This window comes from Pelophylax lessonae (genome assembly GCF_965119305.1).
Source record: "Pelophylax lessonae genome assembly, chromosome: 12".
In the NCBI taxonomy this organism is placed as follows: Eukaryota; Metazoa; Chordata; class Amphibia; order Anura; family Ranidae; genus Pelophylax; species Pelophylax lessonae.
In genome coordinates this window covers 45,571,772-45,598,650 of record NC_138779.1, presented here as the reverse complement: position 1 = coordinate 45,598,650, position 26,879 = coordinate 45,571,772, and the positions used below count along the sequence as shown (strand labels likewise).

At 44.7% G+C, this 26,879-nt stretch overlaps 1 protein-coding gene across 1 annotated transcript in view; it reads left to right on the top strand.

Annotated features, from left to right (window-relative positions):
- The window catches only part of ADAMTS15 (ADAM metallopeptidase with thrombospondin type 1 motif 15), an 85,464-nt gene that overhangs the window by 39,055 nt on the left and 19,530 nt on the right, over positions 1-26,879 (top strand). Inside the window, exons 2-4 of the mRNA XM_082273857.1 lie at positions 13,109-13,241; positions 21,642-21,809; positions 23,989-24,272. Coding sequence (XP_082129983.1) covers positions 13,109-13,241; positions 21,642-21,809; positions 23,989-24,272 — 585 coding nt within the window. The remainder of the gene's footprint in view (positions 1-13,108; positions 13,242-21,641; positions 21,810-23,988; positions 24,273-26,879) is intronic.

Sequence of the window (26,879 nt, the reverse complement as noted above, 5' to 3'; positions counted from 1 at the left end):
AAGAGAAGCTCCAGTTGGTTTTCTGAAAATTAAAAGTCCAGCAGCTAAAAAAAAACGGTAGCTGCAGACATTTAACAATCAGACACTTACTTGTATCAGGACCCAGCACTGTGCTCACCTGAGGGGGCTCTGGGGAAAGTGTTCGGTTGTCGGCACCAGCATCTAAACTGTGGGCACCCAGCTGTGACAGCTTGTGGCTTCACAGTTGGGTGCCCACTGCACATGTTCGAGCCGCACTGCACATTGTGAATGGTCCCGCAGTGTTCTGGGACCTGTGACATGTCCCAGAAGACTGCGGGGAAGGAGGGGGGGAAGAAGAAATACCACTCAGTTTGCCTAGGAGTGCGGAGCGGGTCCCTGGTTTTGAAAGGTACCTGCCCCCCCCCCCCTCCCCCCAAAAAAAAGCAAAATGTCAGAGGAGCAGGGAAGAGGCCTTAAAGCAGAACTTGATCTTTTGGGTAGAGTTCCCCTTTAAAGTCCAAATGTAATTTATTCATAATAAAGCCCATTCAAAAAGCTATCTTCAATACTTACCTGACTGTTTGTTGGCAGCACGGATTGACCTGACTACTCTCTTGCCTGCCATCACCTCTCAGCCTGGATATGACTACTCTTATGTTTTGTCACTTGCCATGACCTCAGCCTGGACCTGACTACTCCTATGTTTAGTCAGGTCTAGGCTGAGGTTATGGCAAGTGACAAACATAAGAGTGGTCAGGTCCAGCCTGAGGTCATGGCAAGTGACAAACATAAGAGTAGTCAGGTCTAGGCTGAGGTTATGGCAAGTGACAAACCTAAGATTGGTCAGGTCCAGGCTGAGGTCATGGCAAGTGACAAACATAAGAGTGGTCAGGTCTAGGCTGAGGTCATGGCAAGTGACAAACATAAGAGTGGTCAGGTCCAGGCTGAGGTCATGGCAAGTGACAAACATAAGAGTGGTCAGGTCCAGGCTGAGGTCATAGCAAGTGACACTCTTATGTTTGTCACTTGCCATGACCTCAACCTGGACCTGACTACTTTTATGTTTGTCACTTGCCACGACCTCTGCTTAGATGTGATACTGTCCTGAACCGTCTCTGCACTATAGCCCTTCTGTCCCAGAAACCGAGGGGTGATCCTGAGGGTCTTGACCTGGTGTCAGTTTGCAGCAAAGAAAACCTGGGACCACTAGGGTTTGCAGTCCATCTCCACCATCAAGAGGTCCAATGAAGACCAACTGGTGTTATCATGGTGTTTTATCGTTTTTGAAGACCAACTGGTACTTAGACTCCACACCTTGGGTGAGCTTGCGTCACCTGCCAGGGGACACCATAACAGCCACCTAACTTTTTATGTTTTTATCAATATATGAGATCTGCTTGGGGTTGATCTGTCTGTGAGGTCTGTTATTTGAATTGTTCTCCCAGAAGTGTTTGAGGAAAGGATGGAACACTATGTATAACTGTGTGATTACTGCACACCGTGATGAAAAATGTATCTACAACCAGAATAGTGACATCACTCATTTGTGAGTCCATGAAAACATCCCCGAGGGATTAGTGGGTCGCTGTACATTCATAGCTGGGGGTGATGACACCTCTGTGTATTTGGGGCCCCTTCATCATAAAAGACGCTAAAAGATTAAAATCCTGTTGGAGACAGAAAGTAAACTCTGTTCATCCAGGATGTTTTCCTTACATTGCGCTGACAGCATAATAACACTTTACACCAGCTAATAATATCCCACACCAGGGTAGAAGAGCACACAATGACAGACACCGGAGGGCAGTGTGCTGGAGCGCAGACACAGCGATTACAGATTTACCATGTAGGACAATGCAGGGACAATGACACTTTCCCCTTTCCATGGTCATTCTTTCCAATGGTGGAAAGAAAGAGACACTGGAGAATAGAAAACACACACTGTAGTTACTGTAATCTGGTGCTGCTACCTTCTCATCCTTCTCCATGAGTTCTTTATGGTAATTACAACTCTTATAATGGATCGGTGGCTATCGGCAAACTCTATCAACATAGATCCATACAGGCTCTGCAATAGTGTTATCCTACAGCTAGAAGACATTGGAATGGGCAATGATTGTGTTTCTCCTATTCATTTATTATTATTTTAACCACTTAAGCCCCGGAAGATTTTACCCCCTTCCTGACCAGGGCCTATTTTGCGATTCGGCACTGCGTGACTTTAATGGACAATTGCGCGGTCATTCGACACTGTACCCAAACGAAATTTTTTCCCCACAAACAGAGCTTTCTTTTGGTGGTATTTGATCACCTGTGCGATTTTTACTTTTTGCGCTATAAACAAAAAAAGAGCAACAATTTTGCAAAAATAACAATATTTTTCACATTTTTTTTATATGAAATTCCCCCCCAAAAAAATGTAAAAATCAAAATTTTTTAACACTTTCGGCCAATTTGTTTTATGCTACATATGTTTGGTAAAAAAAATCGCAAAGAGCGTATTTTGATTGGTTTGCGCAAAAGTTATCGCATTTACTAACCAAGGGAAAGATTTTTGTCATTTTTGTTGTTTTTTCTTTTAACGCGTAATGGCGGCGATCTGCGATTTTTTTTTTTTTTTTTTTTTTTTGCGGTACTGCGACATTGCGGTGGACAGATCGGACCCTTGACTGACATTTTTGACACTTTTGGGGTTACCAGTGACATTTCTACAGTAATCAGTGCTATACATATGCACTGTTACTGTAAAATGACACTGGCAGTGAAGGGGTTAACTTTTTTTGAGAGGGAGGGGTTATGTGTGTCCCTAGGGGCATGATTCTAACTGTGATTGGCTGTGGCTTGTGGTGTAGGAACAGTGATCAATGGTCCTACATAGTAGAACCGTATGATCACTGTTTCTACACAGGGGAGAATGACAGGCGGCTTGTTTACATTAGCTGCCTGCCTTTCTCCCTCTGCACCGACGATCGCCGAGTGACCGGCGGACATCGCGTCCGCCGGTCACATGCACGGGGGGGTCCGTGACCACGCGGGAGCGCGCCTTCCGGGGGCGCGCGCTCTAGCGACGTAGTACTACGTCGCTCTGCCTGTGAGGGGCTGACCGCCGCAGTAAATAGTCGTGCGGCAGTCGGCAAGTGGTTAAAGATTAAATTCAGTATTTACACAGTTGTACAGCCTCCTCTCCTGTGCTGAAATAGCTTTCTTGGATTTCACTGCATACTATGAGCTTCTCACAGTGTACATTAGAAACAGCAGCAAGTCAGATAAAGCCTCACCTCCTGGTTGGAGGATGTCCAGCATTATCTAGCTCTTTCCTAACTAAGAGGTCATATAAGGACAGGTAACTTTAACTTGCTAAGTAGACAAAACGTAGTAAAAATGCATATACATTTTTACAATGTTTTTGTCACATTTCTGGTGCGTTTTGCATCTGTAAAAAAAAAAAAAAGACACGTAACTCAAAAAAATGCACCAAAAACCCAACTTTGGATGTGTGTTTTTGAAGCATTTTTGATCCATTTTCTATTAGTTTCAATGGGAAGGTGCGTTTTTGGGGTGTTTTTTTTTTTTTTTTACAGCACCAAACGTGCATCAAAAGTTCAGCAAGCAGGATTTTGAAAAACGGACCCGCAACTGACTAGTGTGAAGAATTCCACAAGATTTAATGGTTGTGCATTTTACCTCTGCTTTTTTTAATGCAAAAACGGAAGAAAGACTGATCAGTGTGAAAGCAGCCTAGGAAGATGAGCTGCTTTCCTATAGCTGGTGGCATGATGTTTTTTGTTTAACACAAGCAGATGGTGGATGAAGATAATTTCATAGCTCCCCATTCTACATAGGCTGCTAGGTAAATGTAGTTTTTGACTCCATTGCAGTGAATGGAAAAGTGATTGATTGTGTAGGTCTACTCTGGGTTTCCTGAGCTGAGAATTTGATTACACCCACCTGCCACTGAAAGAAGATTCCAGAGTATAAGGCTGGGGGATTCAAGTGACCAGAGGATTTTGTATCATTCTCAAGCCAATCCCTGGAAGGAGGTGTCCAGAATGTGGATGGGGAGATGATAAATGTGCAGGAGGCTCAATTGGGGGGATGTTGCCCCTGGGAAATAGCCAGAGGGACAAGAAATTACAGTCTGGGCCTCAGTAGCTGCTGGGCAGAGGGCTTGGATATGATTGCTAGAAGATTATTTGCTGGAGAGTACTATCCTGAAGTCCTGGTCTGGAGAAGGATCTTTGTCTTCCTCAATGAGGATCTACCTGTGGATGATGGGTGGCAGACAACTCCTGGGACACTGAGTAAAAACCTTGCTGTGGACTGTATGTTATACAAGTAGCAGAAGCTGCTATATGGACTGGGACTGCTATAGGGTCCTAAATATACTGGCTATACCCGTTTACCTCCAGGAAAGGCTGCTGTTAAAAGACCAGTGAGAAGTTTGTCCTCTTATTGTTGCTATTGATCATTTTGAAGTATCCTGTGACCCTAAACCCCTCTACTGTTAATGTTCTTCAGCAATAATTACTAAGAAGACATCCCTTAGACCAAGGTTTCTCAACCAGGGTTGCATGGAACCTAGGTTTCTTCAGAGGTTGCTAGGGGTTCCTTGAGCAATGAGCATTTTCTGCCTCTCAGATCAGTTCACACTGACACCATTGATCCTTTTAGCTGTCTGTAAGGGGGTTTTATTCCTAATAACCACAAGTGTAAGGAGCATTTTTCCCAACGACCATCACATTAATGTATCGTGAGTTGTACATTAGTACTGCACAGTGGCTAAGTGGTTAGCACTTCCACCTGGCAGCACTAAGGTCATCAGTATGAATCCCAAACATGCCACTACCTGCCTGGAGTTTGCATGTTCTCCCTGTGCCTGCATTGGTTTCCTTCGGATACTCTGGTTTCCTCCCACACTTCAAAGACATGCTGGTAGGTTAAAGCGGAGTTCCGGCCACAAAATCGACATAATCGATTTTGGGCCATCCGCTTGCTCTTGGTCACCTGAAAAACAAATGGATAGTTACGATTTTTTTTTTTGTTTACTTACCTTATTATTGAAGAAAAATATACTCACCTTTCTTCCACTTCCTCCCTGCGCCGTCACTTCCTCTTTGCATTGATTCCTGGGAGCTGAACGTCATCGCTCCCAGGAATCAATGCGCCTGCACCGGCCCCGCTCGTCAGTTCCGGTGCGGGCGCCTCATTGCCTGCTAAACAGCTTCTGGGCATGCCCAGAAGCTGTGGAGGGATGACGTGCCCGCACCGGAAGTGACAAGCGGGGCCGGTGAAGGCGCATTCTTGGAGAAGAGGACACGGAAGAGGACACAGAAGAGGACGCGCTGGCTTCAGCTGCCCACATCCGAGATGGTAGCACTGGAGAAGAAATTTTCAAGGTAAGTATTTCTTCTAAAAGGTAAGTGCGACCCGGGACAGTACAGAGGCTATCCATTATGGAATGTACTAGCCCTGACTGTCCTGGGAGTATTTTAAGCAAAATTTCACCCCCATGGCCGGAACTCCGCTTTAATTGGCTCCTTTCTAAAATTAACCCTTGAATGTATGTGTATGAATGTGAGTTAGGCACCTTAGATTGTAAGCTCACGCCTGCCTTTACACGCACATGAACTTTAATGGCATCCCAGTCTTAGTCCATAGGGTTCAATATTGAGTTGGCCCACCCTTTGCAGCTATAACGGCTTCAACTCTTCTGGGAAGGCTGTCCACAAGGTTTAGGAGTGTCTATAGGAATGTCTGACCATTCTTCCATAAGAGCATTTTGTGAGGTCGGATTCATCCCAAAGGTGTTCTATCGGGTTGAGGTCAGCACTCATGGGATAGCAGATGGCATGTTATAGTGTTCCACCCTATATGTACCACAGACCACCTGTGTGATGACAGAGATGGATGCAGCTTGGCCTGGTCATGAATCACAGAATAAATATAGGTGGATAAGTACAGTCTATTCATCCTGTGTACAACTTTCCCTTCTTACTGCTCAGCAGCCGCAGCCGAGACAAGGAATGTGGCCACATATACCAGATACAGCACACTCTCCACTCATCATCACTTCTCATCTACACTATGTTACCAAAAGTATTGGGACGTTTGCCTTTAATCGCACAATAACTTTAATGGCATCCCAGTCTTAGTCCATAGGGTTCAATATTAAGTTGGCCCACCCTTTGCAGCTATAACAGCTTCAACTCTTCTGGGAAGGCTGTCCACAAGGTTTAGGAGTGTGTCTATGGGAATGTTTGACCATTCTTCCAGAAGCATATTTTGTGAGGTCAGATTCATCCCAAAGGTGTTCTATTGGGTTGAGCTCAGGACTCTGTGCAGGCCAGTCAAGTTCCTCCACCCCAAACTCGCTCATCCATGTCTTTATGGACCTTGCTTTGTACACTGGTGTGCAGTCATGTTGGAACAGGAAGGAGCCAGTGTCTATTAAAATGTTTGACCATTCTTCCAGAAGTTCATTTGAGAGGTCAGGCACTGATGGGGACAAGAAGGCATAGCTCACAGTTTGCGCTCTAATTTATCCCAAAGGTGTTCTATTGGGTTGAGGTGCAGGCCAGTCAAGTTTCTCCACCCCATACTTGCTTTGTGCACTAGTCCAAATCATTTGGTGGAGGAGGAATTATGGTGTGGGGTTGCTTTTCAGGGGTTTGGCTTGGCCTCTTAGTTCCAGTGAAGGGAACTCTTAAGGCATCAGCATACCAAGACATTTTGGACAATTTCATGCTCCCAACTTAGTGGGAACAGTTTGGGGATGGCCCCTCCCTGTCCCAACATGACTGAGCACCAGTGCACAAAGCAAGGTCCATAAAGACATGGATGAACGAGTTTGGGGTGGAGGAACTTGACTGACCTGACCTCAACCCGACAGAACACCTTTGTAATGAATTATCGCAGAGACTGTGAGCCAGGCCTTCTAGTCCAACATCAGTGCCTGACCTCACAAATGCGCTTATGGAAGAATAGTCAAATAATTCCATAGACACACTCCTAAACCTTATGGACAACCTTCCCAGAAGAGTTGAAGCTGTTATAGCTGCAAAGGGTGGGCCAACTCAATATTGAACCCTACAGACTAAGACTGGGATGCCATTAAAGTTTATGTGCGTGTAAAGGCAGGCGTCCCAATACTTTTGACAATATAGTGTATATCGTCACAGTTTATCAACGCTTCCTTAACCACTTAAGCCCCGGAGGATTTGGCTGCTGAAAGACATGGGGGTATTTTGCGATTCGGCACTGTGTGACTTTAACAGACAATTGCGCGGTCGTGCGACATTGTACCCAAATAAAATTGATGTCTTTTTTTTCCCGACAAACAGGGCTTTCTTTTGGTGGTATTTGATCACCTGTGCGATTTTTACTTTCTGCGCTATAAACAAAAAAAGAGCGACAATTTTGAAAAAATTAAAATATTTTTCACATTTTTTTTACATGAAATTCCCCCAAAAAAATGTAAAAATCTAAATTTTATAAAATTTTAGGCCAATTTGTTCTCTGCTACATATGTTTGGTAAAAAAAAAATTGATTGGTTTGCGCAAAAGTTATTGCGTTTACTAAGGGAAAGATTTCTGTCATTTTTGGTGTTTGTTTTTTTAACGAGTAATGGGGGCGATCTGTGATTTTATTTGCGGGACTACGACATTGCGGCGGACAGATCGGACCCTTGACAGACATTTTTGACACTTTTGGGGGTACCAGTGACATTACTACAGTAATCAGTGCTGTACATATGCACTGTTACTGTAAAAATGACACTGGCAGGGAAGGGCTTAACTTTATTGGTGATGCAGGGGTTAAGTGTGTCCCTAGGGGCGTGCTTCTAACTGTAAAGGGGTGTGGCTAGTGATGTAACCACAGAGACCTACGATCCTACATAGCAGGACCGTATGATCTCTGCAGTTACACCAGGGAGAATGACAGGCGGCTTTGTTTACATCAGCCTCCTGCCTTTCTCCCTCTCCATGGGGAGATCGCGAGTGACCGGCGGACATCGGGTCTGCCGGTCTTACGCGCGGACTTGTTAGGGAATGAACGGGGGTGGGAGCGCGCCTCTGGCGGCGCGCGCTCGCTCCCTAGAGGCTCTCAGGCTAGCGACGTAGTACTACGTCACTTTGCCTGTACGGGGCTGACTGCCGCAGTAAATAGTCGTGCGGCGGTCGGCAAGCGGTTAATATTTTGTTTTATATAATGGTGTATTGTTGGATGACGGCACTCATGGAAGTATTATTTCTTCTATTTACTTGAACAGGTTTTGTGCATGCGATGATCCCGGATATATCAATAATCCCCTCAATCTCCAGACATTAAACATGTGACTGACTTGTAGTAATAATATGTCAGATTTATAGACGCTCGCTGCCTCTGGGGTTACGTCCCAGGCCTTTGGAATAATTACCTTGGTGAGAAGCCGTGGCCTGCAGCCTGTACACGTGGGTGAGACAGCCGTGTCCTGTCCTGTTCTAATGTGCAATGGGGAAAGCGCTATGAGGCAGGTCGGGAAGGTCAGGTAGAGGACAATTTTAATAGCGTAGGTGGGGACAGGCGAGGTATACATCTCTCCCTGGGGGCATCCGCAAAGGAAAGTGAGTGAGGAAGTTGTAGAGTAAAGCAGTTATCACACTGGCAGGTGGGGAAATGAAGGGAGAAGATTAGAATAGGAAACAGGATATGTAGAAACCCGCAGAGAGGAACGGAGTTCAGTACAACGTGATGGCCTATGTTAGCTCTATCCTGGGATGAGACTGAATCCGCCGTGCCCTCAGTGTGCCCCCAGTCATACTGGGAATTTGCTGGGTGCCCCAAGACGTGGCCCAGAAAAGCTGCTCTCCGCGAGAAAGCTTTCACAAAGCTGGACCCCGGCCACAAATAACACAGGATCTGCCAAAGAGCCGAGGAATTCAAACAATCAAAATTGTTCTCAAACTGGCACAAATGAAAATGAGTAATTCCATCACAGCCAGCCGCTAGACAAACACTTTTATGTGTCCTTACAAACGATTATATAAAACAATGCCTGCCATGGCACTGCATTGCCCGGAATATCTGCAGAATGCCACACGGCACCCATGCCAGCCAATGGGGGCGACTTACAAGTTTTGTGTTCCATTTACGATTTATAAAGACTGCGGCTTGGCAATTACAGGAATAGTTCTCCCAACAACAGTCGCAGTTTAGTAGTTCTGCAATCATATTGTTCTTGACTTATATTGGTAAAGAGGAAATGAAGTTGCCTCCAAATAAAAGAGCCAGAAATAACACTTAATGTAATGTATGTGCCGTTGGGAAATATAAAATTAAAGTACAACTATAGCCAAATTAACCTCTTCCCGCCCACGTAATGCATATGTGCAGCGGAAAAGAGGGAGGGCTTCAACGCCCACAGGCCACACATGAGCATCCATGGGCAGCCAAGGTTTCTGTGATGAGAGCGCGCACACTGCGTGCTGCCAGTACAGTGACCGTGCTGTCATAGCAAACCCCTGTCTCTAGTAATGATCGGGAGCCGACAGGAAAAGGACAACCAATCACAGTAGACAATCAAATAAATCACAATAAGTACCCTGCGCCCTTACATAAGCAGCAAACTCCAAACACTGGTATGTTAAAACTGAAATGCATATAAAGAGGGTTGCGCTAAAAACAATTCGAAAAGATCACAACAGTTCACATGCATTCAATTGCTTGAAGACGTAGGCGTGCAGGATGATGGTAAACTCTAGCAATAGTCCAACATTGCAATGCTTAAGGATGTGTAATAGTATACTTATAAATCATCCACCCAGGTGCTTGATCAATACAAAAAAAGATGAGTTCCCAGCCACCACATACTGCCTCTTACCAGACAATGGTGGGTTTGGAGCAGTGAGTGGTTAAGGACCACTACATCCTCTTTCCAGAACCGTGCAGGTCCCAATACTTCCAAAGCCAAAACGTGGATGCAAGGTAGTGGATACAAATTCCTCTCAGAATCCTTTTGGTACCGTGTCTCACATGCAGTGGGGGATATTAAACAAAAGGGACAGGCCCATAGTGCATTATCTCAAGACCACTTTATTGAGGTATAAACACAAGTGTGCACTCATTCAATCATTCAATGTTAAAATCAGGCATGTAATATCTAAAGTTGCAGCAAGCCGGAGGCTGTCTCGCAGTGTTCCTTCCGCTTAACCAACAAAATGGCCGTGCTCGGACTTCTGGGTGTGACGTGATTGACGCTCGGCTAGTTCCTTCTGACGCGTTTCGTCATTACGACGTCTTCAACTACAACTATAGCCAAATTAACCTCTTCCCGTCCACGTAATGCATATGTGCAGCGGAAAAGAGGGAGGGCTTCAATGCCCACAGGCCACACATGAGCATCCATGGGCAGCCAAGGTTTCTGTGCTGAGAGTGCGCATGCTGCCAGTACAGTGACCGTGCTGTCATAGCAAACCCCTGTCTCTAGTAATGATCGGGAGCCGACAGGAAAAGGACAACCAATCACAGTAGGCGCATGATCAGGCAGTCCTTCTTGCCCCCTGGGCATAAAGACCGCGACAAAGACATCAGGGCTGGGCTGGAACACAATAAAAAGATGCAAGACAAGTATAATTTTTCAATAATTCATCCTATACTAAAAGAACCAGTATCTCCCTCTTTTTATGTGTGCACAGCCTATAGCATTAGGGTGTGCACCCCAAAGCTCAAACATATTTGCGTGTGTGCATGTGTATATACAATCAGGGCCAGGACAAGGGGTGGGCAGGAGGGTCGGTTGCCCTGGGGCAATGGTTTATTGCAGGGATGGGGGGGGGGGCGCCTTGACCCTAACTCTAAGGGAAGGGCGCAGTTTGGCATCCTTGCCCTGGGCACTGGATGACCTTGTCCGGGCTCTGTATAAAGTATACTGAGGGTGTCAGCAGAGCAATGGACAGTGTCAGCACGGCAGTGGACAGTGTCAGTAGTTTTGATTTTTATTATTTTTTTAAAAAAATTTTAGGAGTTCTGTTAGGGGGCTTTGGTGAAATATCAGGGAGCTAAACAGGGGGAATCTGTAATCTAAAATAGGGTGATTAGGGTGTGCCCAGGCCTATGTCCCTCTTCCTTCCACAGAGTTACAACGCTATTTGACCTGTAGTGAATTAACTGCAGCGTTGTCACCCTGCACAGTGGCATCCTGTTATTTGCCTTGTAGGAGCATTATTGATGTTGTTACCGCTGATAACCTTCCCTGCCAATCAGAGCAGGACCAATACACCTGAGCCAGAGGGAGGTATCTTATAGGGTGTTCTGTGCCTCCAAACACAGGGCGCCCTCTTGGATCCCTCCTTCCAGCTCCAGCGGACCGAAGATTTCATTGTACCCTGTGATGTTGTCACATAAGCCAAGAGGAAGATTTCAGTGCTTTGTGAAGAGTGCAATAAAGAAATGAATAAAGGATTACGCAGTTATGGGAACAAGGTGGGCAGATAAAAAAATTTGCCCACGGAGAGACTTTAAATACCAAAATTGAAAAAATACCCAAACTATTCAGAATTCAGGATGCTGGTGGCCATCGTCCCAGTAGATACACTAGAAACAACAAAACCCCTAGAGGAGGGTCTATAAGGGCAACCAAACATCCAATAGTGTATCCGATATTTATTTAGTCATATGAGAGTAGACAGAACATGTTCCTTAAAATAACTTCAACAATCAATTTGATAACAAATATACAAAAAGGCATAAAAGCATTCACGGGTTATACAGGATACTGTGCGATAATGGAACTTCAATGCAAAAACTGTGTGATAATAATAATAATAAAATACTGTGTGATAATGGAACTTCAATGCAAAAGATTTCTCCATTCCCGACATGTTTCAGGTGAACAACACCTTTCATCAGGGGTATTGATTGTGGAGCTGTGTAGTTCCATACACTGATATAACAAAAAAGCAGAGATTATACATTTTTAGTTTTAAACATCTGTATAAATTGGTGTATATCTACATACACCCATCATACAGTATCTAACAAAAGTGAGTACACCCCGCACATTTTTGTAAATATTTTATTCTATATTTTCATGTGACAACACTGAAGAAATGACACTTTGCTACAATGTAAAGTAGTGAGTCCCCTCAAAATAACTCAACACACAGCCATTAATATAACAAGTAGTATGCTGCGCCAAACTTAACCTGTTTACGACCGCCCGCCGCAGATCTACTGTGGCAGGCAGCCCCTCCTGCGCTACTCACCGTAAATGTACGGTGCTTGCTCACAGGAGGCTAGGGGGCGAGCGTCCACCCCCACACATCAGCGGGGAAGCCGATGCAGCGGGCAGGCGGCTCTGATTGCTACCTGACACCCGCGATTGCTAACCGCTGAGAGAGAAGGACGGTTGGCTGTTGTAAACACAGCCAACCGTTCTTCTCCCTGGAATGATCATAGAGCCCCTGTGATCCTTCTATATAGGAACACAGGTCTCTATGGTCATCTCAGAAGCCATGCCCCCCCCCACAGTTAGAATCACTCCCCTAGGCTTACATTTCACCCCTGCCAGTGGCTATATTACAGTAACAGTAATTGTTTTATTCAGCAAAGGTTCAAGAGGATTCTGTATGTTATTTACAGTATATGAACGATAAAAAAACTTGCACTTATTATCCCCCAGCCAGTACCTGTGGTTATTGTAATGGTGCTGTAAGAGATTGGGAATGATGATTAAGACCGATTAATTTATAAAGGGTTTGACAGCTTCCAAGGATCAATATCCTCAAAGACAGAGGGATTCTGGGTAAGTGAAGATGTATGTGGAGACAAGATGTTCCAGTTGTGTCCTTATAGCCATGATGTTTGGGGGGGTCTTGGGGTGCCCCCTTCTGCAGGGCGGATCCGTTTGGGGAAGCACTGCTGCAAGTGTCTTGCTATATCTCTTCACCAAGCATGATCCACCCTACAGAAGTGGGCTCCTACTAAGACTCCCCCCAAAACACGTTGGCTGGTTTTATGGGTAACTGAGCACATAAGTAGACCCAATGGGAATATGCTGTCTGCAGATCTTTCCATGTGTCCCGCTTATACCTTGCCTTACTCACAGCCTTCTTTTACACATTTTTATCTATATTGTTATACTGATTGTAATTTTTGTCCTCCATACAGGACCTGTGCGGAGCCTCTACCTGCGACACTCTAGGCATGGCAGATGTGGGCACCATGTGCGATCCGAAACGCAGCTGCTCAGTGATAGAGGACGATGGTCTGCCATCCGCCTTCACCACGGCGCATGAGCTGGGTGAGTCTTCCATCCAAATTCAACACTAGGGGCCTCACATGTATAACTGAGATGATGCTGGAAACAATGAAGGCCTCTTGATCCCTTTGGGAAAGAGAGCCTTGACTGATGAGGCATGGCCAGGGCATGGGTGGAGGAAGGAGGGATTAAGTGGTCTCTGAGGATTGGTTAAGGGCAGGGCCGCTGATAGGGGGGGACCACCAGCCCTCTTGTGGGGGGCCCGAGCACACAGGGGGGCCCACACAGAGAGGGGGAATTAGTGATGGACAACAAGTACAGAAATCTTCCTCCAGCACCTGAGAGCCGGTTCACACTGGGGCGACTTGTCAGGCGACTTGGTCGCCTGACAAGTCGCCATGGGTCGCCTGCCATAGATTAGCACAGGACCCGTTCTAATAGGAGCGACACAAGTCGCTCCGACTTAGAAAAAGGGTCCTGTACTACTTTGGGGCGACCTGCATTGACTTCAATGATATGAAGTCCGTGCGACTTCAATGATATGATGTCCGTGCATGTCGCTCCGAGGTCGCGGTGCGCGCTGTGCACCTCGACTTCACAGGTCGCCCCGGCATGTCGGGTCGCTTGTATGTGAACCGGCTCTTAATCTGATCTGCCCCTCTCCCTGCTATCAGCTTTTATCTGTTGAGAAAAGTCGTCCCTCACTAATCCCCCTCCCTTGTGTGGCCCCCCCTCCCAGCACTTATCTCTGCTCAGGAGTTTATTTGTAAATTGTAACTTTGTTTCTCTCTCTCTGTCTCTCTGATCACTGAGCTCCAACTGCCCAGCCTGTATATTTTTCTCATCTTTTTTATTTAACATAGTTTTTTTTTTTTAGATTTAGCAGGAATTATGCGAGTTATGTTATATTTGTGTCTGCTAATAGTGATTTTGTTATAATTTTAGCTAAATATATCTTTAATATTTTCTTGGGGGGGGGGGGCCCTGCCAGGTAGTCTGTACGGGGCCCCGCAATTTCTAATAGCAGCCCTGGTTAAGGGGGATCTGGGGCTGGGGCATGAGCACAAGGGAATTCTGGGCCTTTTGAACACGCGTGGATGCAAGAGCTGCCCACTCTACTGCCCCTTTTATGGATGGTCTGTCACAGCTTTAACTGCAGTTTTCTGACCTTGTCAGCACTTTAAAGTTGCTATAACAGGAACAACATTAGACATGTGTTAGTATCAAATCCTAGAGTATATGAGTCACATAAATGTGGCACCGGAGGGGGGAGGAAGCACTTTTGGGTGGAACTCCGCTTTAAGTATTCAGCTCCCCACCCAAAGCCCTCCCTAATACTTATCCGAGGCAATCAATGTGCATGAGAGCGGCTACTTTCCTGGGTCTTTTCTTCCTGATTGGCTGACAGACAGCATTGGCTCCTGCTGCTGTAAATCACAGTTCACAGCCAGTAAGGAGAGAGCGGAGGGTGGGGCCAAGCCCCATTCTGTGTGTCTACTGGGCACACAGCGGGGCTCAGGAGCATATATGAACGAGTGCCCCCATAGCATGCAGGAAGGGCCAGGACCTGAGAAGAGGATTGGGGCTGCTCTGTGCAAAACCATTACACAGAGCAGGTAAAGATAACTTGTTTATTTAGAAAAAAGAAAATACCTTTAATATCACTTTAAATCAGTGCTTTGACAACTTTACAGGAACAATGTCCCTGCATGTTATATTGGCCTCCACCGTACATACACTATAAGAAAGTGTCTTTATCCTCCACCAGCCTTATCCTGCAGCAGATAACTGGTATTTGGTTACAGTGACCCGTCAGTCACATTTGCTCCATGCTGTCGAGTTGGGGAGAACATAAATATCATAGCAGAGCTGTGATTGAGAATGAAGTGTCAGGAAATACAGTCATTTCTGTGTGGATAAATCGGGCAGCTGCACAGAGAGATGAGAGGGTGCAAACAATTCAGAGACTTCTTATTTCCATCCTGGGCCGATGTGGTCAGAGTCCGGGTTTGGCAGCAGCACAGGATCCAGAAATACCCTGACCTCTCTGCACTGACTCCTCTCTGGTGCTGCCTTCTGCCACCCATACCAGCATGGCACTATAATAGCCAGGAGTATGCAGTGCATGAGAGGACATACTGTGTGTGTGATGGTCCTCAGAGCCAAAAGGATAAGGGAGGAGAACAACAAGGTGTAGGCAGTGGAGGTCACAATGTAAATGTCCTGGGAGTTTGGGTTGGAGGCTGGTCCTTGCTGGGAGGCACCATGTAAAGATGTCAAACTTAGGGCCCTTTCACACTGATATGTTTATACCTTGCTGAATAACGCATGAAAAAGGCAATAAAAAATATTTCCCTTTAAATCTTAGAGAACTCTACAGGCTTGATGCAATAACACAAATGTTCACAACATGCAGGTGCATGTCTGCATTTTAATGCCGCACAATGTACAAAACCGCGTTAAACCGCACGCCGGAGTGTCACATTTCTGTGTTGTCCATAGAAATAAATGACATTTTCGTTGGGGGTCCTTATTCCAGATTCCTGCCAGGAGACATGAGGCTCCCTGAGAGCAAAGACAAGACAAGAGTTTAAGGCACCTTTCACACAAAGGGTCCAATCAGGTCCATCTGTCAGTTTTTCAGGCGGACCTGATTGGGCAGTTCTTTCACCCCTATCGACTGGTCCAATCTGGTCCACTAAAGAAACCTGGAACAGCATCTGTTCCCCTCCATCTTGGTGGATCAGATTGGAGAGCAGTCAGTTGTGAAGGACAGCAGAGTCTATTTGCATCCACCAGTTCATAGAGAAGAGCAGGCTCTGTCCGTGTCCACTCTGCATAAACTGAGCAGACACGGACCTCTCATCCACCCGTTCTGCTCTGATCAGCAGAGGATCAACAGACATATTCCCTGCTTATCTAATCAGAGTCCACCCCCGTGTGAAAGAGGCCTTAGTTGGACCTGATCAGATGTTCCATTCACCCCTCTGGGGCAGCGGTTGTCAGTGGTGACATGTCCGCTGACACCCGCTGCTATCCATATTGATCCTGTCCATGAATTTCATACAGATTGTAAACCTATTTTCCATCCATCTGGTGGATCGGATTGGATGGGATCCTTTCACACAGGCCTTCTGCCCGGTGGACTCTGTTTTGCTCAGCGGGGGAATCGATCCACTGATTCTCGCTCAGCAGGCGGATGACAGATCCGTCCCTGCTCTCCTCTATGATCCTCCAGACGGATGGAAAATAGGGTTACCATCCATCTGTATTTCACGACCAGGATCGGATCGGATAGCAGCGGGTGTAGGCGGAGATGTCACCGCTGACATCTGCTGCTCCATAGGGGTGAATGGAGGGTCCGATTAGGTCCGCCTGAAAAACTGACAGGACCGCCCACGTGAAAGGGGCCTAAGAGCTTTTTTTAAGGGACTATCAGAGCCTGCCATGTTATTAAAATAAACTTTCAGAGCTTGCTGCTTTGTTAGAGTAGACCGTCAGATTCTGTTGCTTTGTCAGAGTCTGCCATTTTGTTACAAGAAACTATTAGGCCTTGTTTACATATGCGGTGCCCTCTGAAGAGTGATGCACATTGGATAACTTTTTAGAGGGCACTTGGCAGGCAGTGAAGAGGTGTTATGTCGCTTCCTCACTGCCTGTTATAGCCCCTAAAACCTCAAATCGAAGGAAAGGAAAGGGTCATGTTTAGCAGGCATTGCCAGGGGGATAATTTTTGCTAGGCAATCCACCACATTGCACCACGCAGTGACCAATAAAACATAATGAAATGTCACTGTGTGTTGTATTTATAAAGTTCACAAAAAAAAATAAAAATATTGTGATGCGCCATGATCAGTTATCCCGGCCACACCATACACCAATGTTGTAAAGCAGAGGCTGGTGTGAAAAGACCCTCACTTTGTTCTTACAAGAGGCTATCAGAGCCTGCTGCTTTGTAAGGATAGACTATCAGAGCTTGCTGCTTTGTGGCCAGAGACCATCAGAGCCTGCTGCTTTCTGACCATAGACTATCAGAGCCTGCTGCTTTGTGACCGGAGACTATCAGAGCCTGCTGCTTTCTGACCATAGACTATCAGAGCCTGCTGCTTTGTGACCGGAGACTATCAGAGCCTGCTGCTTTCTGACCATAGACTATCAGAGCCTGCTGCTTTCTGACCGGAGACCATCAGAGCCTGCTGCTTTGTGGCCAGAGACCATCAGAGCCTGCTGCTTTGTGACCATAGACTATCAGAGCCTGCTGCTTTGTGATCATAGACTATCAGAGCCTGCTGCTTTGTGACCATAGACTATCAGAGCCTGCTGCTTTGTGACCATAGACTATCAGAGCCTGCTGCTTTGTGATCATAGACTATCAGAGCCTGCTGCTTTGTGGCCAGAGACCATCAGAGCCTGCTGCTTTATGATGATAGACTATCAGAGCCTGCTGCTTTCTGACCATAGACTATCAGAGCCTGCTGCTTTCTGACCATAGACTATCAGAGCCTGCTGCTTTGTGACCGGAGACTATCAGAGCCTGCTGCTTTCTGACCATAGACTATCAGAGCCTGCTGCTTTCTGACCATAGACTATCAGAGCCTGCTGCTTTCTGACCATAGACCATCAGAGCCTGCTGCTTTCTGACCATAGACTATCAGAGCCTGCTGCTTTCTGATCATAGACCATCAGAGCCTGCTGCTTTGTGACCATAGACTATCAGAGCCTGCTGCTTTGTGACCATAGACTATCAGAGCCTGCTGCTTTGTGATCATAGACTATCAGAGCCTGCTGCTTTGTGGCCAGAGACCATCAGAGCCTGCTGCTTTATGATGATAGACTATCAGAGCCTGCTGCTTTCTGACCATAGACTATCAGAGCCTGCTGCTTTCTGACCATAGACTATCAGAGCCTGCTGCTTTGTGATCATAGACTATCAGAGCCTGCTGCTTTGTGACCAGAGGCTATCAGAGCCTGCTGCTTTGTGACCAGAGGCTATCAGAGCCTGCTGCTTTGTGACCAGAGGCTATCAGAGCCTGCTGCTTTGTGACCAGAGGCTATCAGAGCCTGCTGCTTTGTGACCAGAGGCTATCAGAGCCTGCTGCTTTGTGACCAGAGGCTATCAGAGCCTGCTGCTTTGTGACCAGAGGCTATCAGAGCCTGCTGCTTTGTGACCAGAGGCTATCAGAGCCTGCTGCTTTGTGACCAGAGGCTATCAGAGCCTGCTGCTTTGTGACCAGAGGCTATCAGAGCCTGCTGCTTTGTGACCAGAGGCTATCAGAGCCTACTGCTTTGTGACCAGAGACTATCGGATCCTGCTGCTTTGTGACCAGAGACTATCAGAGCCTGCTGCTTTGTGACCAGAGACTATCAGAGCCTGCTGCTTTGTGACCAGAGACTATCGGACCCTGCTGCTTTGTGACCAGAGACTATCAGACCCTGCTGCTTTGTGACCAGAGACTATCAGACCCTGCTGCTTTGTGACCAGAGACTATCAGACCCTGCTGCTTTGTGACCAGAGACTATCAGACCCTGCTGCTTTGTGACCATAGACTATCAGAGCCTGCTGCTTTGTGACCAGAGGCTATCAGAGCCTGCTGCTTTGTGACCAGAGACTATCAGAGCCTGCTGCTTTGTTACAATAAAATATGAGCACCTGTTTCTATGTGACAAAAGACTGCCTGAGCCTGCTGCTATCTTATAACATACCATCATGCAGCAGTACTGAACCACAACCCTTGGTGTTGCCCGGTACCTCTGATTGTCTTCACATTGCCGGTAACCTGCAGTGTGCCATCCTACCCCAGCACTTCACTTTCTACAACCTCCTTCTCAGACACATTGGTGTCCATCGGTAGAATGTTCTGGATCCATAGTGATTATGTCCCCCCTGCAGACAGTCTGGAATTTTCAAACCTCTAGTAAGTCAAAGCATTAGAAGGAATGTCCTCCAAGTGTTACCAATCAGATGTACGCTCTCCTACTGCTCTCCCCTCTCGCTGTAGCCGGGATAGGGAAAGTTTTTTCCATTTAGATTATAAAAGCCATAAATCTGACCATCCTGACTCCAATGCTGGGCGGCCTGCGGTGCTCATAAAACCAGAGCAACGTGGAAATGGAGGCCGGCTTCTCCAACAGGATGATGGAGGGGGGTCATTCACACTGTGTACCCCCTCCAGCCTCCTCTATGATCTGTAGATGTGACAGACTAACCTGTTAAAACCCCCTAAAGGTGGGGGAAGAGTCCAAAACCCCTTTTTTTGACCACTTGGCATCCAATCATGTGCTACAAGTGCCCATTAACCATTTGAATGCCAGCTATGCATGCATAGCTCCCAACTGTCCCTGATTTTGAGGGACTTTCCCTGATTTGGAACAAAGTCCTTCTTTCCTCCTCATTTGTCCCTCACTTTGGTCTGATCTATAAAGTTGTATATAAAATGCACAATTTATCATTTAAAAAGAGTTTCCCCATGCTAAACTTTTCATCTAACTTCTAATTTGCATTATTTGTACATTTCAAAAGCCAGTATAAAGGAATAGTAGTGGTAAAAAAAAAGCACTTGAGGGTTTAACTAATCACTTTTTTTTGTATAATTCTCCTTAAAGAGGGTATGACAGGGGGTGTGTCCTATGCCTACATACTTTTGCTAATAGGTGTCCCTCATTCCCATTTCAAAAAGTTGGGAGGTATGTGTATGGTAAATGTCACTACAATCAATGGGTTAAGGGAGTTATATGATTGGTTTAAAATGATATTAAAGTGATAATAAAGTCTCTTCTCTAATAACAAACATGGTATACACAGTATATTGTCAAAAGTATTGGGACGCATGCCTTTACACGCACATATACTTTAATGGCATCCCAGTCTTAGTCTGTAGGGTTCAATATTGAGTTGGCCCACCCTTTGCAGCTATAACACCTTCAACTCTTCTGGGAAGGCTGTCCACAAGGTTTAGGAGTGTCTATGGGAATGTTTGACCATTCTTCCAGAAGCACATTTGTGAGGTCAGGCACTGATGTTGGAGAGAAGGCCTGGCTAGCAGTCTCCACTCTAATACATCCCAAAGGTGTTCTATGGGGTTGAGGTCAGGACTCTGTGCAGGCCAGTCAAATTCCTCCACCCCAAACTCACCCATCCATGTCTTTATGGACCTTGCTTTGTACACTGGTGCACAGTCATGTTGGAACAGGAAGGGGTCATCCCCAAACTCTTCTCACAAAGTTGGGAGCATGAAATTCTCCAAAATATCTTGGTATGCTGATGCCTTAAGAGTTCCCTTCACTGGAACTAAGGGGCCAAGCCCTACCCCTGAAAAACAACCCCACACCATAATCCCCCCTCCACTAAATAATTTGGACAAGTGAACAGAGCAAGGTCCTTACTGCTGTACTTACCTGCTGTGTTCAATGGTTTTGCATAGAGCAGCCCCCATCCTCCTCTTCTGGGGTCACCCGCCAACGCCCCTGGCTCCTCCTGCCTTCAAATTCCCACAAGTGGCTTGCTGGGGGGGTTACACATGCGGGCTCGCTCCCCAGCCCCACTGTGCCTCTATTGACACACGCAGTGCGGCTTGGCCCCGCACCCCACTCTCTTTGTCACTGGATTTAATTGACAGCAGCAGGAGCCAATGGCTTCGCTGCTTTCACTAAGTCCAGTGAGACAGGAGAGAGAGAGCAGCGCCCATCCTGGGCATAGCGGTGAATCCACATCAGGCTCATGTAAGAATTTAGGGGGGCTGAGGAGGGGGCACCTAAAAGGTTTTTTTTTTTTTTTTTTACCTTAATTTAGAGAATGCATTAAGGTAAAAAAAAAAAACCTTTAGCCTTTACAGCCACTTTAAAATGATTGTAATATTTTTTTTTCTCTAAATTAAAAATATTAGTTTTTTTTTTTATACACCTGCTCTGTGCAATGGTATTGCACTGAATGGCCACTTACTTACTCCTCTTCTGGGGTCCTCCGCCGGTGCTCTCGGCTCCTCCCCTTCTGTGTGTGCCCCAATAGTAAGCCACTTGTACTGTCATTAATAAGTATTATAACTCCGCACATTTACCAGATATTTTTTTCATCCTATAGTGGGGCTTTAAATGTCTCTCCGGTTGTCACATCCTAGTGACATATTAATTGCAGTGTCTGTACACAGATGTATTGTTGAGGTTGTGGCGTGTCCTTTGTATGATTTGTGTTCTGTAAGTGAAGTCACCCTGTCTGTACATACATTCCTCGTATCTCTCAGAGATTAGGACAAATCTCTCACCCCCCCTCCTCTTCCGCACTCAATGTCTTCCACATGTCTGTACAGTTTCGGGATGTGATCCCCAGGGATTCTGGGAGTAAATCACAATTGCTCAATATTACCACTTTTCATTTTTCCAATCTCAGAAATAATTTGGTAAAAGATCTCGTCAGCCTCCTCCCTTAACGCTTTCCTCTCCCTGTAGGTCACGTCTTCAATATGCCACATGACAACGTCAAGGCCTGCGAGGAGGTTTTTGGAAAACTCAAGGAGAATCATATGATGTCACCCACATTAATCCAGATTGACCGAGCCAAGCCCTGGTCAGGGTGCAGTGCCGCCATCATCACCGACTTCTTAGACAGTGGGCATGGTGAGTCAAGTGTGCTTCTATCACAAATTGCAATTCTATGGCACAATGATACCATAACAGTGACTAGTGAGGGGTGCAATGGGTCCTGTAGTGTGATAGATGGAGGGATACATGGGCACCTGAACAGTGACAGGTGATGGGTACAGGTGGTACCTGCACAGTGACAAGTGAGGGGTACACTGGGTCCTGTACAGTCCTAGTATGGGGTTCACTGGTGCCTGTTTCCTATTCAGTGATAGATAGGGTTACACTGACACTTACTATACAATAATGGATGGGGGGTACACTGGTGCCTGTACAGTGAGAGATATAGGGTACACTGACACCTGTAGAGTAATAGATGGGGGGGGGGGGGGAGTTACACTGATGCTTGTACAGTGATGGGTAAGGGTATAATGGCACCTGTACAGTATTAGATGGTGGGAAGGGGGGGGGGGTACTTACTGAAACCTGTACAGTAAAAGACAGGGAATACACTGTCACCTGCACAGTGATAGGTAAGGAAAACACTGATAACTGTACAGTGATAGGTAATGGGTACACTGACACCTGTACAGTAATAGATGGGGTAACCTGGTGCCTCTTCAGTGATAGATGGGTGGGGGGAGGGGGACACTGACACCTATAGATAGAGTAACAGATGGGTGGTACACTGACATCTGGCACTTTTACAGTGATAGTGGAGGGGTATACAGACACTTGTACAGTGATAGGGGTATACAGACACTTGTACAATATTAGTGGAGGGGTATACAGACACTTGTACAGTATTAGTGGAGGGGTATACAGACACTGGTACAGTGATAGTGGAGGGGTATACAGACACTGGTACAGTGATAGATAGGGGTATACAGACACTTGTACAGTGATAGTGGAGGGGTATACAGACACTGGTACAGTGATAGTGGAGGGGTATACAGACACTGGTACAGTGATAGATAGGGGTATACAGACACTTGTACAGTGATAGTGGAGGGGTATACAGACACTGGTACAGTGATAGTGGAGGGGTATACAGACACTGGTACAGTGATAGTTGAGGGGTATACAGACACTGGTACAGTGATAGTGGAGGGGTATACAGACACTGGTACAATGATAGTGGAGGGGTATACAGACACTGGTAAAGTGATAGTGGATGGGTATACAGACACTGGTACAGTAATAGTGGAGGGGTATACAGACACTGGTACAGTGATAGTGGAGGGGTATACAGACACTGGTACAGTGATAGATAGGGGTATACAGACACTTGTACAGTGATAGTGGAGGGGTATACAGACACTGGTACAGTGATAGTGGAGGGGTATACAGACACTGGTACAGTGATAGTGGAGGGGTATACAGACACTGGTACAATGATAGTGGAGGGGTATACAGACACTGGTAAAGTGATAGTGGATGGGTATACAGACACTGGTACAGTAATAGTGGAGGGGTATACAGACACTGGTACAGTGATAGATAGGGGTATACAGACACTTATACAGTGATAGTGAAGGGGTATGATGATGGCTGTGCATCCAATGTCCTCAGCCCATACACAAGGTGTACACAGATAGACTTCTCTGGTCTCCAATGATTGTACCCCTAATCTATCCATCCATCCATCCCTCGCTGGCTTGGTCCATCCATCCATCCCTCGCTGGCTCGGCTCTCACATCTGACCATCTATTGTTGGCATTTCGCTACATTTGTAATCTCAGCACAGAATCTGCCAGACGGAGATGTTGGCTGAGAAAATGTTTCTGGGGGATAGAGGTTACTATGGTTAGAGAGACAGTAGTCTTTTAAGTTTTAACATTATACATAATTTTAGCATTTTACTTTTCAATAAATGTGTTTTTAATGCAAGTATTTTTAAATATTCAAATTCATAATACAAGTTGATTTACACGGCCTTTTAAACGATGGTTCAAAAATACTAATAGGCAGACTTATACTGATTTTGATTGATCATGGGTTAGATCTAGTTATGGATCCTCTTCCAATATCTATCAGCTTATTGCTAATATTGCCAAACGCTTATTTTTAATTTATTTATTTAAAGAAATGTGTTTTTGTATTGGTTTTAGCTCAGACAAAGGGGGCATCCTTAAGCCCCCTGACCACGTTGGTTACTTTTGAGGACATTTTTTTTGGAGTGGATTATTTTGATGGTTTTCCGTTCTCTGCTTAGGTGAATGTCTCCTGGATGAGCCGGCGAAGCCTATCTCCCTTCCTGATGAGCTCCCCGGAGTGCGCTATAGTTTGAGCCGACAATGCGAGTTGGCGTTTGGCCTGGGCTCCAAGCCTTGCCCTTACATGCAGTATTGTACCAAGCTCTGGTGTACGGGCAGAGCCCGGGGGCAGCTGGTGTGCCAGACCCGCCATTTTCCCTGGGCCGATGGTACCAGCTGTAGTGAGGGAAGGTTCTGCCTAAATGGAGAGTGTGTGGAGAAGCACAACACCAACCGATATAAGGTGAGAAATAATTCATATTATACAAGTAATTTCAGTTCAAAGAAACACAATGGCCACTATTTATATATAATTAGATGTGCGAATGCCTCGTTTTTGCACAGTTGTTGCAAACAGTGCCCATAATGGTTATATTTTAAATAATTCTTATAATCATCAGCTCCAACTAGTAGTCATAATGCCGTATTTTCCTGAGGGACTGGGCTTTGAGTTTGATGGCTTTTTGTATTGTATGCTCTGAGACAACACACTTAACATAGAGACTACTAGACATGTGCCATTCATTTCGTAACAAATCGAAAAGCGGACAAAATGTTCATTATTCAGAGATTTGGATGTATTCTAATTTCGGAATCACACTAATAACAAATTTCAACGAATCCAAAAAAAATATAATTAAACTAAGTATTTAAATTGAAAAATTAATTTGAATTTAAATTATAAAATTAATTTGATTATGAAAATGAATTGAAACTTGAATTTGAAAATGAATTTGAAATCGAGTTGGAAATATATTGCAAAAAATACAGTAATGTATAAAAGTGAAATAAGATGATGATTCCTACTTGGGCTGCCTTAAAGAATAGAACAGAACAGAACAGAACAAAATAAAGATAGAATAGAATAGAATAAAACAGAATAGGATAGAAGAGAAAGTAAAGGAATAGAAAAGAATAGAATAAAAAATAAATAGAATAGAAAGCAAAAGAATAGAAAAGAACAGAATAGAATAAAATAGAATAGAAAATAATTGAAAATAATAGAATACAGTAGAATTGAATAGAAAATTAAAGAATAGAATAGAAAAATAGAATAGTTTAGAATAGAATAAATAGAATGAATATAGCTGTCTTCCGAAATTCGAATTTTGAATCGATTTGAAAATAAAAAATATACAAAATGAATCGGAATATACAAATTGAATTCCGAAAAAGAATCATTCTAACATACTGAATATGACAAAAACAAAATCATTAACTTAACAAATACATTTGAAATTAAACAAAGTTTTTCATTGTGTACTTCTCTAAAGGCTATAGAACAAGCATTGGGATATACATAATTGTGTCATCTCTAGGCCAGCATCTCAGTCCAGGGAGTAGATGCTAACTCCAAGTGATGCCTAAACAAAGATGGCACTGTCCTTCTGGGAAGATAGCAAGATGGAGTCATTGGGTTACACCAATTTTAGCATGCATTTCAACAAGTAACATTATTGGAAGTATCTCTAACAAACCCAAGCCCGGCATGGCAGTGGGGATTCCCATTTCTCTCTGGGATGGTTGTGGTCATATATGTAGGTTTGGGAGTTTATTTTGTTTTTTAATATCCTGGAGCCCAACGATAATAAGAATTTGTTAAAAATTATCCAAGAACAAAAATCCAGTGAAATACATCTTGGAAATACTTTACCAATTTATAGGGATTTTTTAGCCTTCTTTTCCCCAAGGTATTGCTGACATTTATTCCACCTCTAACCTTATATTAGCTATTAATGGAGGGAGACTGGCAAAGCATTGTTCCTGGAGTAAACCTTTGTAAGTGCGTAGAGGGTCACAGATACATACAGTAGCTGTTCTTATATACAGCATATGACATACATCTGCACTAGCAGTAAATGCTCCTGGAAGAGATAAGGAGGTTTGATCTCTGTGGATGGGGGGTATTTCTCACCCTGTTACATAACTCCCTTCATATGTCTGAGGAATAGAAACTCGAAACATTTGTTTCCTGTAACACTGTACAGCACTGGGTCCAGATACATCCAGGAGTCTTCCTTCTCTTCCTGATGCCTGGGGTAATAGAGTTCAATAGGCCATTCCAGTGTGATGTATAGGGGAACATTACAGATCCTCATATACAGGTCAGGAGAACAGAACAGGACATTATAATACAGCAGAGTAACACATAAAGACATATCATCAAGGTATTATTATTATTATATAGCAGATTAGAATATGTCGGGGTATTATAATACAGCAAAGTAAAAACAACAGAGTAGAACATGTTGGGGGTATTGTAATACAGTGAAGTGGAACATACCAGGGGCAGTATAATACAGCAGAGCAGAACATACCTGGGTATTATAAAACATGAAGTATAATAATGTATCAGAAAAGAACATATTTGTGGATATTTTATTTCAGCAGAGTAAAACATAACAGTGTATTATAATACAGCAGAGTCAGACATGTTTGGGGTATTCTAATACAGCAGAGTAGAGTATACCTGGGTATTAAAAAACAGCAGAATAGAGCATGTCCATAATACAACATAGTAGAACAAAATGGGGTATTATAATACTGCAGAATAGAACATAATGGGGTATTATAATACTGCCGAGTAGAACATAATGGGGTATTATAATACAACAGAGAAGTACATAACATGTAACTATAATACAGTAGAGCGTGTCCAGAGTAATATATTACTACATAGTAGAACATAATGGGGCATTATATTAAGGCAGAGTAAAACATGTTCATGGCATTATACTACAGTAGAGTATAAAATGCCCAGGATGTTATAAAACAAAAGAGTAGAATATAATGGGGGTATTATTATACAGAAGAGTAGAATATAATGGAGATATTATTATACAGAAGAGTA